We start from the raw sequence: 18,389 nt of genomic DNA, 5'->3' as shown, positions 1-18,389 counted from the left end.
ATAGTAGTCAACCTGATGGGTGAGGTCACATCTCATTGTGGTTTTGATTCACATTTCCCTAATGATTAGTGATATTAAGCTTCTTTTCATGTGCTTGCTGGCCATTTGTACTGCCTATTTTTGAATTGGGTTGTTTGTTTTTTTGTTGTTGAGTTACAGAAATCTTTTGTATATTCTGGATATTAACCCCCTTTTGAGATATATGATTTGCATATATTTTCGCCCATTTTTTACTCGGTTGATTGTGTTTTGTATAGAAGTTTTTAATTTTGATGTAGTCCAAATTATCTATTTTAACTTTTATTTTCTCTGCTTTTGGTGTTATAGCCAAGAAATCATTGCCAAATCCAATGTCATGAAGCTTTACCCTGTGTTTTCTTCTGAGTGCTCTATAGTTTTAGCCCTTATATTTAGATCTTTGATCCATTTTGAGTTGATATTTGTATACCAGAGGCCTGGTGCACGAAATTCGTGCACAGGTAGGGTCCCTAGGCCTGGCCGGCAATCAGGGCTGATCGGGGCCTTCCGGCTGCCAGCTGAGGCCTTCCTTTGTTCCGCGCCGCCCCCTGGTGGTCATAGTGAGTGCTTGAACTCTCAGTCTCCCAGTCGAACTCCTGAGGGGACACTTTCCATATTAGCCTTTTATATATATAGATGGTGTAAGGTAAAATTTCAACACTACTTTTTTGTTTCTGGCTATCCAGTTACCTCAAAATTTGTTGAAAAGATTCTCCCTTCTCCATGGGATGGTCTTGGCACCATTGTCAAAAATTATTTGACTCTGTATGTGAGGATTTATTTCAAGGCTTTCTGTCTCTTTCGTCCATATGTCTGTCTTTATGCCAGTATCACACTGCTTTGATTAGTAGCTTTATAATAAGTTTTGAAATCAGGAAGTGTGAGACCTCCAACTTTGTTCTTTTTCAAGATTATTTTGGCTATTTGGAGTCCCTTGGGATTCCATCTAAATTTTAGGATGAATTTTTTTGTTTTTGGGGGGGGGGGACGGACGGACTTGGGATTTTGATAGGGATGGCATTAAATCTGTAAATCCACTTTGGGTAGCATTGATCTTTTAACAATATTAAGTCTTTCGATCCACGACCATGGATGCCTTTCCATTTGTTTGTGTCCTCCTCAGTTTCTTTTATCAAATGCTTTTGAAGCTGAAGACACTGAAATCAGTGCTATTTCAACACATTTAGAAGCAAAATTTAATCTTTTATAGTTATGGCTGGTTCTTCATTGAGAACACCATTGTAAGGGAACAGAAAAATAATAGATGATATACAGCAGTACCTATAGTTGACTTTTAAAAAATGCATTATCTGAGGTTTTATTTTCTTTCATTCCCTCTCTCCCCCACTAATACAAGTGAAAGTTTATTTAGAAAGTCACAGAGTTAGAAAAAGTGAGCCAGCTGGGCTGTGTGGGCTCAGGAAATAAGTTACAGGGGCAAAAGAAGGGGCCCTTGGAGCTTAGGAGAGGGAGAGAGGGGGAAAGGTGCTGGAGTGCTCCAGAGAGATGGGGGAGGGGGGCACATGAGCTAGAGAGGAAAGGCACAGGTGAGAAAGAGAGAGACAGTGAGAGAGACAGAGAGAGAGAGAGCGAGCTCTATTTTCCTTCATTTTGTCAATAGCCCTTAGTAGAATTAATTACATCTGATGTAGTGGTTTTCAGGCTCTGTTCCTAAGAGTAGTTGGGGTCTAAGCTGGTGACTTTAGAGGCCCAGGGAGCCAAGTGGTCAGGTCTTCAGTGCCCTCATCCCTTCTTCAATCAGAGCTCTTTGTCGGTATCATGTGTTTCTCACAAGATTTCACTGGGGCCCTAACCGGTTTGGCTCAGTGGATAGAGCGTCGGCCTGCGGACTGAAGGGTCCCTGGTTCGATTCCGGTCAAGGCCATTTGGGGTGCGCAGGAGGCAGCTGATCGCTGTTTCTCTCTCATCGATGTTTCTAGCTCTCTGTCCCTCTCCCTTCCTCTCTGTAAAAAATCAATAAAATAAAATAATAAAAAAAAGATTTCACTGGGGTCTGCAGAGGGGTGGGGGAAAAGGAGAAGTTCTGCAGCTAAAGCCACTGTTGGTGTATATACCTCTGAGGAGGAGGCTGTCCAGATCTATTGTGTTAGAAGGGGGAGCCAATTTGAGGTTATATAAAACAGCTACTCATGATTACGTTTAAAAAAAGAAAAAGAAGGAAAGTAAGTACGAGGTGTGGGGTGGAAATGACTCTACCTTTGTTAACCCTTTTGAAATGACGTCCTGAAGTACTGAGCATAGACGAATGCCATCTGTTTTCCCCACTTTCCCCACCATGTCATTTGGAAACAGCTTCAACCTACAGAGAACTTATGAGTTGTACAATGAAGATCCCTACATCTTTTTCCTGGATTTATTACATTTCATCATTTTGCTGTGTTCTTGATCTCTCTCCATACACATACATACATTTTTTTTCTGAACCATTTGAAAGTAAATTGAAATCATCATGGTAATTCAGCCGTAAAAACTTCACTCATCACCTAAAGCCAAGGTCGTTTTTCTAAATAAATATACTAATATTACACACTGAATAAATTTAATATTGATTTGTTTTCTAATAAATAGTTCTTTAAAATGTCCTTCATAGGAACCCCTTCCTCCTGGTCTAGGATTCAGTCAAGGATCATGCATTTTATTTGACCCATTTAGCTCATCTCCTTTCATCTAAATGGTCACTTTTCCTTTTTTGTCTTTATTGACATTGACATTTTTAAAGAGTTCAAGCCAGTTTCTTGTAGAATGTCCTATTTCCTGGATTTTCCTGATAGTTTCCTAACATAGATTTGGGTAAAACCTTTTTGGTAAGAATACTACATATGTGGTATTGTATGTTTCCTGTTGCGTCACATCTGGAGGCCTGGGCTGTGACAGCTGTTGTCCCATTACTGATGTTGCTAAATTGGATCATTGAGAGGTTAAGCTGGTGTCTAACAGGTTTTTCTTACAGAGTTACCTTTTCTTCTTTGTAAACAAAAAAATCCATCTGGGGATAATTTGAGACTGTGTGTATATTGTTTCCTAAAATCCTTTCACTCAATGGTTGGATGGTTCTTATCTGAATCAATTATTACATTGGTGGTTGCAAAATGTTGATTTTCTGATTCTCTCATTTCTTCGACATTTATTAACTGATAGTCTTCTGTAAAGAACAGTTTTTCATTCTCTACAGTGATATGTCTTTATTTAAATATGCACACATACGTGCACACATAAAAATATATAGAAATTATGATCACATACTGGTACCTCCATTACAGAGGATTCCTCCTCACCTGCCTTTGTCCTATAGTGAGAACCCTGGTGATCAGTAACATCAATATATTAGTTTGAACCATATGAAATTGCTCTGTGTCCATGTCAAAAGTACTCTAGTATCAACAATTCTATTCAACCAACATTTACTCATTTGCTACACTGACACCATTATCCCAAACAAACCCACTAAGTAAAATTTGTAGATCTTGCTGCCCAATTACAACATGCTATTCAAACATTGCTTGAATAAATTCTTTTTCATTGTGTGATTATACTGTCAATTCCTACCTTTTTAATGTGATCAAAGAACACACAGCAGCATTGCTTGGTGTCTAAGCAGTCCTGTGATTGTGGGAAATATGAGCGGAACGTGAACTGTGACTGGTTCTCTCCATTTTATGCAGCCTCTTTTGTTTCCTTTTTCTGCAGAGATACCTTGGGAAAATGCTTCTTCCTGCGCGTGGAAATTACACTCCGAGGAGCTACCTACAGGATCTCCTTTAGTGACACAGACCAGCTGCCCCCTCCTTTCCGAATTGACAACTTTTCTAAGGTATCAAGTGGAGTTTAGAGCCAGTTTGGCTGTTTCATTTGAGGAGGGTGGAGTATGTACTGACTGTAATATAATGAAATGCATTTTAAACGTGGGTTTAAAAGAAGCCATACAGGAATCTCTGTGGCTGGACAACCTATAAATCCTCACCCTTAAGAGGTGGTTTCTGCTGGTTATTTTGCTTGCTGGGCAGCCATACCCAGAAGTGACTTGTCAGTCGCCAGTGCTTATGTGATTAGATTGTTGGGTCAACATGGTGGCCCCGTGGACATTCCACACGGAGAGAGGAGCCTGAGTCAGATCGTCCAATGACAGTGGGAAGGGGCAGCTATACCGTTACTCAGTTGCAGTGAGCATTTTTATAAATCTTACAAATAAAGCCAAACTGGAAACCATTAGATTCTATTTTAAATTATGCCTTTGAATGACAGTGTCTTAGAATGTGACTTTCTGTAGCTGAATTCCAACATTTTTGTGCTTTTCTGTGTTCAGAGTATATCACAAGGGTGAGGGTGGCAGAGATGCCACTGAAAGGGGAGAATTGCTTCCCTTCGTAATTGCTGCAAAGCTTCTAAAAGCCCTTTGTCCAACAGGCGATTACCTGTGTCATTTAATTGGTGGGCTTTTTATAATTTGGAAGGTGATTAGAAAGTCAAGAGGCAAGATGATGAACCTCACTTGTGGTTGTGGTGTGTGTAGTAGGATTCATTTGGGAGGGATCTGGAACTTAAACCTAGGAAGTGCTAAGTCATGTTCCAATAACACCAGTCTGAGTGACAGCCCTGTTCCTCTTGCCATCGCTGTAGGTCCCGGTTGTCTTTACTCAGCACGGCGTAGCTGAGCCCAGGCTCCGAACTGAAGTGAAGCCCATGACCTCCTTGGATTACGCCTGGGATGAACCCGCCCTGCCACCGTTTATCACTCTGACTGTTAAAGGGGCAGGCTCCTCTGAGATCAATTGCAACATGAATGATTTCCAGGATAACCGACAGCTTTATTATGAAAATTTCATTTACATTGCTGCTACATACACGTTCTCCGGGTAATTCTGGGTTAAAGTATTATCCTTATAAAGCAGAACACTCTGATTATTAACTGGTTTTAAACTCTAAGCAGTTCTTAGGAGGCCGAAGGATAAAGGAAGATTCCTTTCATTCTTTGCCAGATCCTAGGCTCAAGATCTGTCTTGAGATCTGAGAAGTCTTTAGTCTAAACCAGCGGTTCTCAACCTGTGGGTCGCGACCCCTTTGGGGGTCCAACGACCCTTTCACAGGGGTCCGCCTAAGACCATCGGAAAACACATATATAATTACATATTGTTTTTGTGATTAATCACTATGCTTTAATTATGTTCAATTTGTAACAATGAAATTGGGGGTCACCACAACATGAGGAACTGCATTAAAGGGTCACGGCATTAGGAAGGTTGAGAACCACTGGTCTAAACCCTTGTCTTCTGCCTAGTTTAAACTTTATCCAAAGAGGCAAGAGTCTTTTCTTTCTAAAGATCTTCCCAATAATTCATCCTAGTATTTAATAACTCCTCCATAAGATGTTATTCTTATAGTATCCTAAATTACTCTTTAAGGTATTATTTTTATGTATTTTTAAAACTTATTGCTGCTAGTTTTAAGTTTGTTTTATTTCTTTCCTCTTTTGAAACTGACTGATTTTCATCATAATTATTCAAATCATCATTTTTACCTCCCTCTCCCATTGAGAATACTGATTAGATAGACACTTCAGGGTCTATCTTAATAGTCATCTAAAGCCAAGCAAAGTAGCTTACCTTGGAAGTAGTTCCAATTGCCTTAGGATTATAGTCTTCTCTGACGCCTGACTAGTTGTATTTAAAAAACTGAGGTGAAGAACAGAGAGTTTATTCTAGTTCTCCTGTTAGAATGGTATGTAGATTGGCACATAGAGATTCAAAACATTGGGCTTTCAAAACATCATTGCACCAACCTGTAAATTTTATTGTTATGTGCTGGTTACAGGACCAATTTTAAAGTTTATCTGTGAAGAAACAGGGAAATCGCTGAATCTTCAGCATTGCAAATATACACCATTGGATCAACGGGACATGTAAAGTCATAGCCCTTTCCGAAATGTTCTGAATAACTTTGCATAGTTATGTACGGGCCTGAGGCCCATAAAGAATCTCCAGGTCTGTGGTAGTGCTCTCACCCTCCTAGAGCCCAAATGTCACTGGGAATGGACGGAAGGGCATCTGGCTTAGCTACTTTCCTTTGTTGGTTGCAGTTCTCTTTGGTACTGATGGTGCAGGATGCTTATCTCGTTATAGTTCAGTCAGTCATGTTTGTTTGTTTCTTTTTAAAGATTAAGACAACAGTGTGACATGCTTACAGTTTTAGTGCCTGAAAAACCAGTTCTTAATCTGGTTGCCAATCATGTTTTTCCCTTAATGTTCTTAAGTTAAGTTCCCGCCGTGACTAAGCTCTTTAATTGAAGAATCCTAATGGAGGACTATGGGTTGAATAGCTCCGGAGCAGATGAAAAGAGGATCTTGGTGTGCTAAGGGCTGAACCATCTTTTGGAGCATATTAGATTCTATTTCTTTGCATTTTTGAAGAGAACTAATGATGGGGGAGAAGCTAGTTTTGTATGTTAAATTGTGGTGAAAGTCACATAGCATAAAAGCAACAATTTTACAGTGAACAGTTCAGTGGCCTTTTAGTACCTTTATGATGTTGTGCAGCCAGTCTCTATCTAGTTCCAACAGCTTTTCATCAAGAAACCCCAGTGCCATTAAGTAGTTGCTCCCTATTCCCCTCTTCTCCTAGCCCCTGGCAATCACCAGTCTATTTTCTGTTTCTAATGATTTATCATAAAACTAGAGGCCCGATGCACGAAATTCTTGCCAGGGGCTCGGCCCTCACAGTCCCGGCTGCCTCAGTCCTTGCAGCCCTGGCTTCATCCAGAAGGTCATCTGGTAGGTCTCCAGACGGTTGTTCTGCCATCTGGTATAATTAGCATATTAGCTCTTTATTATATAGGATCCGGTATAATTAGCATATTAGCTCTTTATTATATAGGAAGGATGTGTGATCTCTTGTGTGTGGTGGCTCTTACTTAGCATAATGTTTTCAAGGTTCGCTGTAGCAGTACTTCATTCCTATTATGGCTCAGTGATATTCCATTGTGTGGACATATAGCATTTCGTTTATCCACTCACTCATTGATGGATACTATGTTATCTTACCTTTTGGCTATTGTGAACAGTGCCACCACAATCCACATGCCTGTTCTTGTGTTTGTTTAAGGATTTGTTTTTCAAATTTTTGAATGTACACCTAGGAGGGAATTGCTAGGTTCTAGGGTAATTCTGTGTGGAACTTTTTGAGGACCCGTTATACTGTTTTCCACAGGAGCCGAACCATTGTACATTCCCACCAGCTAAGTACAATGGTTCCAGGTCCTCCTCATCCGAAGCAACTGGTTATTTTCTGTTGTTTTGACTGTAGCCATCCTACTGGTGTAGAGTGGTATCTCATTGTGGTTTGATATGCTTTTCCTTTATAGCTAATGATGCTGAGGATCTTTTCATGTGCTTATTGGCCATTTGTATATCTTTGGAAAAATGTCTATTCAAGCCCTTGCTCACTTAACATTTTGACTTTTGCCTTTTAATTCTTAAATTTTAGCCATTCCTTACATAATAAGGATACACATACTATACCAGCTATATTATTAGCAAATATCTTCTCCTATTTGTGGATTGTCATTTTGCTTTTTTAAAAAACTTATCTTTAGTGTTGAAAGTATTACAGATGTCCACGTTGCTTTATTTTTCCCCATTGACCCCTTCCAACCTGCACCTGGCCCTCCCAGCATTTTACTTTCTTGATGGTGTTCCTTGAAGGGCAAAAGTTCTTAATTTTGTTGAAATCTAACTTACCTATTTTTTGGTTACTTGTGCTTTTGATGCCACGAAAACTAGTTTTTAACGTTGAATTTATCAGTCCCTTTTTTTATGATAAACCTTGATGGGGGAGGGGGCAAGGGGGAAAAGGACACATATGTAATACCTTAATCAATAAAAAAAAAAGATTAATGGGAACAGGAGAATAATCTAAATACATTCATCGAAATATCCTAAAGTGTAGGTAGTCTGCAATATTCCATAAAGCTTAGGATTCCTAAGCCACAGAGAAATGTCACACGATTGAACTGCAGGAAGGTGAGTGTGAGCCCTTTTTTCCTTTCCTCCCAGAGGGACTTCTGATTTCTTGCCCAGACTTGGGGATGCTGTGACGCTGGTGTGCCGCCTGGCAAGGAGTAGCGCTAATTCTCGGACCCTTGGAATGTCTGGCTTAGTTTTTTGGTTTTTTGGCCTCCAAAGATATATAGTTATCCTGAATTTTAAGCCACTAAAATTATATCTGAATTTAAGCCACTAACATTATTAGGAGAGGGGAAATATCAGAGTATGTCTTCTGACAAATGAATCTTAAATTGTACAGGAAAACAATACAACCTTGATCTTTCTACAACTCGAGTCACTTTTTCTTCTATGGTTTAAAGAGAATTCTCTTTCTTATAATGGAGGTTTTAGGCATTTGCTTATGAGTACTTAAATACATGTGTGAGTGTATACATATGTGTGAGTTATATATATATAATTTTTAAAAATTCTAGTTTACAGGAGGGAACAGGAAGGCCTGTGGCTTCCAACAAGGCCGTTACCTGTGCAGAGCTCGTCTTAGATGTCTCGCCAAAGACACAAAGAGTCATTTTAAAGAAGAAGGTAAGAGAGCTTAGAATTTGGAGTTTAGAATAAAAGATTTTTAATGCTGGAAGAAACTCGGTTCTTCTGGTCCAACCCCTCATTTTAAGTGGAGGAAGAGGAGACTTAGGCTGAGTGACTTGCTCAAGGCCTTGATCTGGTTTATTTCTTCCCACTGTCCCATGACACCTGCACTAGGAGTCCCAAGCACCTTCCCATCTTTGATGCCCTTTTTGGAAAACTTAATTCTGTTTGTTTTTTTCAAATCTGTGATATCATTTTCATTACTCTATTTTTCTGTTGTAGTACTCCCCTAATCTACTTATTCCTAAACAGAATGCAAAAGTTATCAAACTGACAGTTTTTCCCCTTTTTATGCTAACATTATTTTCAAGTCAGTTTAGGGAAATGTTTATGCTAATAGACCTAGATATAAAGACAGTAAAATTTGGCTAGAAATATTACAAATGACAGAAGAACTGGTAATAAGTAGTTCAACCTTCAAAATAAAAGAAGTTTCAGAACACAGAGTTGCAGAAGTCACTTTAAGAGAAGGGAGCTTGCCCTGGCTGGTGTGGCTCGGTTGTAGCATCGTCCCATGCACTTAAAGGTTGTGGGTTCAATTCCTGGCCAGGGCACATACCTAGGTTATGGGTTTGATCCCCGGTCTAGCGTGTACAGGAAGCAACCAATTGATGTTTCTCTTTCTCTCTCTCTTTCTCCCACTCCCTTCTTCTTCCACTGTATAAAAGTCGATGGAAAAAATACCCTCGGGTAAAGATTAACAAAAAAAAAACCAACCCCAAAATTCCCAAGGAGAAAATATTTATAACTAACAGCAATCAATTTAGTATGACTTTTAAATACAATCAATTTATAAATTGGAAACTATCAATATAGGATACTTTCATTATAAACATGGGAGGGGAGATGATTTCTGATAAATTCTGGTTGTCAGCCAATTATGAGATTAACAGTGATCACATATTGAGAATATCACATATCTATATATATCAAAGGCTAATATGCTAAGTGTCCAACTGTCTGACCGGTCGCTATGTTGTGCACTGACCGCTAGGAGGCAGACGCTCAACAGAGGAGCTGCCATGACGCACACTGACCATTTACAGAGAAATGGCACCACGGACCTGGTGCCCACAAAGCAACACTCGGCTTCCCCCAAGTGGGACACAGGCCCCGCCACCACCCCGGAGCGACAGCCCACCAAGTTGCCGCCAACGCTGCCGAGACCCCACGGCACAAAATGCGGCCCACAGCCCAGCTCGGCCTGGAAATGGTGGCTGTGGGCGCCGGGTAATGATGTCACGTAGCAATGCCTGGCTTTCTCTCCCTAGCGACTAGCCTCCTTGCGGTTTCGTCAGCCCAGGAACATGACATGCTTTATAGCCGGGTGGAAACATTTCACACTGTAACCACATGTCTGTGAAGCATTTTCCTGTGCCCCATCTCATTTGATCCTCACAGAAGTCCTCGAGTAGGTAGATAGGAGACTCGGTGGAATCCTATTTTCTTTTCATTATTTGGAAATGGAGATTTAGAAAGCTTAGAAACTTGACCTGACTGAAAAGTAAGAAATGGTGGACCTTGAAAATGACTTCAGGTTTTCTCACTGCACACAATATAGTCAAACACTGCTGCAGTTAAATATTTTACCCTTTGTTCTCCTTGCGTGATCTACAATAATAATCTGCTTTGTTTTGGTATTTACTGCTGAGTTGCTGACAGTTACCTGAAAGAGAAGTTGGGGTGCTTCACTGGGCTGGAAAAAGTTAGGTAAATCAGAAAGCAAGTCTAATTAAGCAAGTTTATTCTATATCTATAAAAGGCTAAGTTGACTTGTGCATGCATGATACATATAAAGCTCTTGCTGGTGCCAATCGCACACGTGTGTTTCGATCTGTCATTGTTGATCGTGAATTTGGTTGACACTTCTATTATAGAGAAAGGGCGAATAGCGATATTAAAATATTTCTTCTAATTAATTCCCTTTCAATGTGCATGAATTCGTGCACCGGACCACTAGTACTTTATATAATTGGATCACTCTGCAAGGTAAGGGCACCCAAGGGTCACCATTTGGAACAGCAGTTAATCAGCAGTATTGCCAGTGGAAGTGATTAGATTGAACTTCACATGACTAGTTTGCTCAGAAAATATTTTTTTCAATTTGCATTATTTGTAATTTGGGTTGTTTGGTTCAAGAGTGTAGCCCATTTCATCCTAAGTGCAACTAGGGATTAAAACTATGAAAGCTTGAATTTAAGCCTTTATGTGGTGTGTAAATGTCTCTTAGTGTAGTTCCTACTTGAGAACTTCTCCCTTACACGGAGCTGTGGCTGCACATGACCGCTCTTTCTGGTCTGCCCACAGGAACCAGGGAAGCGTTCTCAGCTGTGGAGGATGACCGGGACCGGCATGCTGGCCCATGAGGGCTCGTCAGTGCCTCACAACCCCAACAAGCCCTCAGCAGCCCGCTCCACCGAGGGCTCTGCCATCTTAGATATTGCTGGGCTAGCTGCCGTAACTGACAACAGGTAATATCGATTCAAATTCATTGCTTTCAAATTCACTCAGAGGAATTCTATACCAAAAAGCGAGTCTGCAAATGAAGTAGGAATTTGCCTTTTTATATTTGCTGTTTTCCTCAGTGACAGAACCCTCTTACATTCCCAAATATGAGCATTGGGCCTTTATTTTATTTTTTTAAGCTATGGAGATGTTTAAAATTCAAACAATAAGGATATATTATAAAAAGTGAATGTTTCTTTCACCCAAACTTCCATTCATCATTACCTCCTAGAAGTGAACAGTTTCTTTTTAAAAACCGTTTAAAACTTATGCTAACTCTTTTGAAAGTAGAAACAAATTATTTAGAGAACAGTCGAGGAGTGGTGGCTAACTCCTTGGGTTTAAATCAGCTCTTTAGCTTTGAATAAATTTCTTTATTTGCTGTGCCTTAGTGTTTCTGTGAAGTCAGTGTATTTGTTTTCAGGTAATACCTTATTTGCTTCCAGAATGACTTCAGATGACTTATAAGTTAAAACCCACTATAAATAAATGTGTTTGGAAATAAAACAGAACAAAGACTACTGGAAATATTTTAAAATGTGTTTGATAACCATTCTCATACGGCATGATAGCTAGTCCTTGTGAGAATGCAAGAACCTATATTATTGTGTATGTAAATAATAAGTATTTTATATAAATCTATACATATAAAATGAATCCTCAAAGTATTACTGTTACTCCATGACCCTTTTGTTGTTTTCCATTTTGTTTTATTCCCCTTTCCTTATTAAGAGATACCAGCTGCCATAGGGTTCAAGCTAACTGCCCATTTCATTTTAAGAGAAGAGGATATTGGAAGGATGAAGATTAAAACCGTGGTCCTAGTATTCCCTTCAGGCTTGAACTGTGTGACTCAGAGGACTCACTGCATTTCCCTTTATCCCAGGTATGAGCCGCTGATGCTCAGGAAGCCTGATCGCAGGAGAAGCACAACCCAGACCTGGAGTTTCCGCGAAGGAAAACTGACCTGTGGGCTACACGGGCTGGTTGTCCAGGTCTGTACGTTTTGACGTCCTCGGTGGCGAGGAGCAGAGGTTCAGCCTTCTTTGAAACGAGGTCTCAGTGAGGAGATACATGACATGTTCAATGGAGAGAACTAATTACAGAGCAAATATGTATTGTCTCATTTTATCAGGAAAGTCAGGGAACTTTTGTTGTGCACCTCTATGTATTTATATGGGAAATGTTCTTGAAGGTGATATATAAGAAATATGTGAAGAATGGTTGCCTCCAAGGTGATGGGATTTTTTTATTGGCTTATTTGGATTTTTTTCTTTGACATAAATTACTTACGTAATTTTAAGAGAAAGGAAAGAAAAATGTCTACTGAAAAAGCCCACCACCAAGTGAGATGGATTGGTTTGAGACCTGTGAAGTTAATATAATAGCTGCAAGAGTGCTTGGTAAAGTGTTCTCAGAGACGGTGAGTAGTCATCATGGGCTCTTGATTCTGTTTATTTCTGCATTCTTAGTGGTGCCCAAATAGCATTTAATTGTTGTAGCAAATGTCAGGGTGAAGATTGCTGTGGTCAGTTTCCCCTGTCCTCTAGTCAGCCAGTCTGCCCATGATGAACTCCCAAGTTCTTTATAAGCAAATACATTTGGAAAATTACCGGGAGTTTGGATTTTCTTTCCTCAGGCTTCAGGCCGGCAATGAGACCATGGATCTGAGATAGGAAGGTGTCTCGGGGGTTTGGGCATTAGCAGAATAGCATGTGTGACTCTGCGTGCAGATCTGCCTCTGCCTGGGGTTTTACCCAAGAGGTTAACACGAACACATTAGGCCCTGGCTGGGGAACTCTTAGTGTGTTGTTGCTGGTGGAAACCAGGCTGTCCTTCGTAATGGGAGGTGGTTCTCCAGGGTAGCGAGCAAAGCTGCAAGGAGCCTCTGAGTGCTGTTTGCTGAGATTTAGTTTCTTTATCTCTATTGCCCTTAGCTTTTTTCATCAAAGGCAAGCTGCTTACTTATATGAAGCACACATCTGGAATGGATTTGTGATTTTCAATTAGCAATACAATTCAGACTTCTAGAGGCAAAAGGGGGCTTGTTATAATTGTTGGATTCTGAGTCTGATCCTGAATTTACTTCTCGTGTGTTTCTAAAGCCCTTGTAATTCTGATTCTCTTAGAGCATTCCCCCCCCCCCAAAAAAAAATCTTTTTTGGTGTTTGTTGTTTCTTTTTTAAAAATATCTTTTTATTGATTTCAGAGAGAAAGGGAGAGGGAGCGAGAGATAGAAACATCAATGATGAGAGAGAATCATTGATCCTGCAACCCGAGCATGTGTCCTGACCAGGAATTGAACCGTGACCTCCTGGTTCATAGGTCAATGCTCAACTACTGAGCCACGCTGGTTGGGTGTTGTTTGTTTCTTGAATCTATGGTATCATTTCTCCGGTTGTGAGTGACCCTGTAATAACAGTGTTCAGCTGAGCAGAATGTGTTTTGAGTAGGGAAATAGCTTGTTTCAATCATATTATTCAGAATAAAGTTTATTATAGGCATTTTGATGTTTTATGACACTGCCTTTATAAAGCTGTGTATGACTTTCTTTCTAAACTTACAACAGTCATGAAAGCTTTCTCCATGTTGAAATCTGTCCTATAAACCCAGTTCAAAGTATCCTTTTCATTGCTCAGTGTTTAAATATTAACAAAGGGGATATAGAGACGAGCCATTGTCTTCTCTAGCCCAGTATTTGCTCTGCCATAGGCATCATCCTGTAGACTTCCGTTTTATTTGGCGCATATAGCAGGAGGGACAGTCCTTTTCTGCAAAGGCCTGAGTAACTGAGGATCAGACAACGTTCCCAGCCTCCTGTTTCAGAAGAGGCACCATCTTTTGACTCTTTGGGTTGATTGTTCAGTCATAGGCCTGTTTGGGGAGGTTTTTAACTCTAGAATGTGCTTCTTACTGGAAAGCTGAGTGATAGTGATAATTGCTTTATTTTCAGATTGTATCAGATTTTTAAGCAACCCTAATGAGAAACAGGGCTTTTGATTCTTTTTAAAAAAGCTGTTTTTAATGATTAGAAGTTATTACTAAACCAAAATACTCTATTCATGGAACTCTCTTACTCAGAATTCCCTAAATTCATAGCATAACTTTTCATCTTGCCCAAGTAATTCTACTGTTTTATATCATCTATAATGTTAAAAAAATAGGTAATGCTTTACTGTACATTGACCATGATCCTTCAAAAGAAGATTTAAATTTGATAACTTATTTCAAATGACACATTAAATTGTCAAAGTCAATGCCTTTACTTTCGTTTTTTCTTACACATCTTTACTGTGTCTTTTAGGCCAAAGGAGGGCTTTCTGGTTTGTTTGATGGAGCTGAAGTCGTTCTTGGTCCTGACACTTCCATGGAGATTTTGGGGCCAGTTCCACCTGAACAACAGTTTATTAACCAAAAACTGAGGCCTGGTTCTGGAATTTTATCTATCAGAGTCATCCCAGATGGACCAACTAGAGCACTGCAGGTGATAATTTATCTTAAAAACTGACATGAAAGAATCCTAGTACCCGACCCTAATGGTTAGTCATTCAACAAATATTTATAAAGATACAGTGTCTTCATTTATCAAGTGAGGATAAGACCAACCTCACAAAGTTGTTAGAAGAATTAAAGGATAAGTAAATATAAGATGATATAAAAAATAAAGTATTAGTATAAGAACTGAAGATAATGCAATGTAACCTGAGATAGTCATCATAATCCATAATACCTCTTTAAAAAACCTCCTTATTTTAGACAAAGGTGAATTGAGGTTTGCGTATTTTGACCTGAGCTGTAATTCTAGATCACTGCAGATGCCAGCCCCACTAGAAGAGGGTCTCAGGTCTACAGCTTGGCCTTTGCCGTGTAGACGGAGAACAAGTTTGTTTCACTGTTACATACATCTTACCTTAGCAGTGCTTTGGAAACCATTAACTTCCATAGGATTATTGACCATAAGTGAGTTTTGACTGACATAATCTATATGGAATGGGTTTCGCTGTATAAATGTAAGCCTTCTTAATACACTGTTTTATTTGACCTCAGATAATGGATTTCTCCCAACGGAAAAGTGACCGTTCATCATATGAAGTGGATGAACTTCCTGTTACTGAACAAGAGCTACAGAAATTAAAGAATCCAGGCACAGAGCAGGAATTAGAAGTAAGTTTTAAGTATTGCAAATTCATTTATCATAAATTTGGTTAGAATTTTGCTCCGGGTGTTCTCAGTGTAAGCCTCCTCTTTTCTTTCTGCCCGCTGTGAACTCTAAATATAGGTGTTGCTTCAGTGTTTAATGTTATCACAACATGTATGACAGCTAAAGAATGTGACAAATGTTGCTAAATTAAGATGACAGTGAACAAAGCTAAACTACTTGATTTAAACAGGAATGAAGGTGGAGAATAAATAAGATAGACTTTTTTTTTTTTGCCCCAGTTGATTCTGATATCTCCCTTCCCCTCTCTCTGTTTGGGTATTGGGAAGGAAGTAAAATATTTGAAAAGGAGCATGAGATGAACACGAAAAAGCACACTCTTTTCAGTGACCTTTAAAAATCAAATATCTATATATAAAGCATTGTATTGGATGTTATGCTAGTTCAGTGAATAACTTATAAAGAGCCTGCATCCCAAATAGGGAAAATATTATAAATAATTATTCTCTTATAATAAATGCAGAATGTTATCAGTACTCTGATAGAGGCATTATCATATCAGACTAGAGTTCTGGGGGGTAGGGAGGTGATGGGACTTAAAGGCATCAAGGTGAATAATATGACTAAGTAAGTGGTTTTCATCTGCTCAGGGATGAAATCCCTCTGTTTTAAACGGTCAGTACGCCATATTTTGGTTTCCTTTCAGGTGCTTGTGAAGTTAGAAGGTGGAATCGGGTTGTCCTTAATTAATAAAGTCCCAGAAGAACTGGTCTTTGCAAGTCTTACAGGAATCAATGTGCACTATACACAGTTGGCAACCAGTCATATGCTTGAGCTCAGCATACAGGATGTACAGGTAAGGGGCAGGACAGGTTAGAACTTGTTAATCTTCTTGTGTTCTTGCTGAACACCCAACCAGATCCAGTGTTTGGTGTTCCAAACACTTCAGTGCTTTGGCAGAGTATCTTGTTGTGGCTTTCAAAAAGTCATTCTATGAAAGTAATTGTTTCTACCTACATTTGTGTCATTAATTTTTCTATATAGCAGAATTCTGAATATAGTAGCTAGTCTAACAGTAACTTAGATAACTTAGTCAATGTAGCATGGAGGAACCCAGGGTTCCGCATCTTGCCAATATTAGAAACAACAGGAAATCATCTAACCACGAGGAATTGAAGTTCATCATAGGAAGAAAAACAAGGGAACTGGACTTGTGCTTCTGGCCAACATGTAGTGACAGGAACCAGATTACTCTCCTACGTGAATCGACCCCCAAATCCAGATAAAACAAAGAGACAACAGGTCCAAGACACTGGACATCAGACAACAGTGTGAGAGGTGGGAAACAAAAGAGGTGAGCCCTGCAGTTAGTTGCTCAGCTTACTGGGAAAGTTTCCGGCCCTGACACTGGGAGGGGAGGGGGAACTAGAATGGATGAGTTGAACAAACAGAGCTGGAGTCCTAGCACTGAGGCAGCTAGATTTCAGAGGACAGCATACCTGGGAGGAACGCGCTTCACAGAAAGAAAACATGGGAGCTCTACAGAGGGGCCCTACGAGTATTCAGCAGAGGACAGATCAGTGACGTGTGTGAGGAAACTGCCATCCGGACCATCCGAACGGATCTCCGGGATAGCACCTGCTGCTCCCCAGCTGGAGATGGTGCTTCTTCCTCCCAGCCAGACTGGATGCTGGGGAGAGTCCTCCAGCAAGTCTTGCTTCCATGCTGAGCTATGATTAGCCCTAGGCTGAGCACTGCTCCAGACCTACCTAACAAATCATAAAAGGAAGGTCTGAAAGGATAGATTTGTTTCCAAGTAACTTTACTGCACCCTGAACAAAGCTCAAGATGTAATGGAAAACAAAAATATTCAGCAGCCAAAGTAAAATTCACAATATCTGGCATCCTATCAAAAAGTACCAGGTGTGCAAAGGGGCAGGAAAACACAATATGTAATCAGAATAATCAGTCGAAATGGACCCAGAGCTAACACAGATGTTAGAATTTTCAGAGGACATTAAAACTATTAGGATAACTGTATTCTACATGTTGAAAAAGTTAAGTAGAAACATGGAAGATATAAAAAACTCAGACTTCTACAGATTAAAATGAAATGAAAAGTACACTGGATTTGATTAATAGCAGATGACACATTGTAGAACAAAAGATTAGTGAGCTTGAAGATGTAGCAATAGAAACTGTCTGAATTTAAATAGAAAATAGACATAGCTCTTTTATTGCACTTTATTATGCTTCACAGATACTGTGTTTACAAATTGAAGGTTTGTGGCAACCCTGCATTAAGTGTCTATTGGTGCCATTTTTTAATAGCATTTGCTCACTTTGTCTCTCTTTGTTACATTTTGATAATTCTCATTAATAGTCCAGTATTTTTCAATATTATTATGTTTGTTATGATGACCTGTGATCAGTGATCTTTGATGTTACTAGTGGTTTGGGGGTACCATGAACCACTTCCATATAAGAATGCATACTTCATTAATAAATCTTGTGTGTATTCTGACTGTTCAACCAAATGGCCATTTCCTCATGTCCCTTTCCTTATTCTGCCTACTCACTTAGACACAACTTGAAACTAGGCCAATTAATAACTCTATAATGGCCTGTAAGTGTTCAAGTGAAAGGAAGAGTTGCATGTCTTTCACTTTAAATCAAATGCTAGAAATGGTTAAGCTTAGTGAGGAAGGTGTGTCAAAAACCAAGACAGGCAGAAAGCTAGGCCTCTTGCACCAGTTAGCCAGTTGTGAATGCAAAGAAAAAGGTCCTGAAGGAAATTAAAAGTGCTACTTCAGTGAACATATGAATGATAAGAAAGCAATATGCTGATATGGAAAAAGTTTTAATGATGGGGATAGAAAAAGCAAACCACAATATTCCCTTAAGCCAGAGCCTAATCCAGAGCAACGACCCAACTTTTTTCAGCTCTCTGAAGGCTGAAAGAGGTGAGGAAGCTGCAGAAGAAAAGTGTGAAGCTAGCAGAGGTTGTTTATGAGGTTTAAGGAAAGCAGCCATTTCCATCACAT

The 18,389-nt window shown here is 39.6% G+C and overlaps 1 protein-coding gene across 11 annotated transcripts in view; it reads left to right on the top strand.

Moving 5' to 3' along the window:
* Window positions 1–18,389, top strand: part of VPS13D (vacuolar protein sorting 13 homolog D) — a 210,316-nt gene that overhangs the window by 108,016 nt on the left and 83,911 nt on the right. For 10 of the 11 annotated variants that reach the window (XM_023745772.1, XM_014446840.2, XM_023745776.1 and 7 more), the window contains 8 exons: window positions 3,727–3,850; window positions 4,657–4,892; window positions 8,510–8,618; window positions 10,989–11,152; window positions 12,073–12,181; window positions 14,491–14,670; window positions 15,234–15,350; window positions 16,052–16,201. In XM_023745772.1, the coding sequence (XP_023601540.1) occupies window positions 3,727–3,850; window positions 4,657–4,892; window positions 8,510–8,618; window positions 10,989–11,152; window positions 12,073–12,181; window positions 14,491–14,670; window positions 15,234–15,350; window positions 16,052–16,201 (1,189 nt within the window). The other variant, XM_023745778.1, reaches the window with a different exon arrangement.

Source organism: Myotis lucifugus, unplaced genomic scaffold, assembly GCF_000147115.1.
Source record: "Myotis lucifugus unplaced genomic scaffold, Myoluc2.0 scaffold_580, whole genome shotgun sequence".
NCBI lineage: Eukaryota > Metazoa > Chordata > Mammalia > Chiroptera > Vespertilionidae > Myotis > Myotis lucifugus.
Note: the sequence above shows the minus strand (reverse complement) of the source record. Positions and strands in the feature narration are given on the sequence as shown.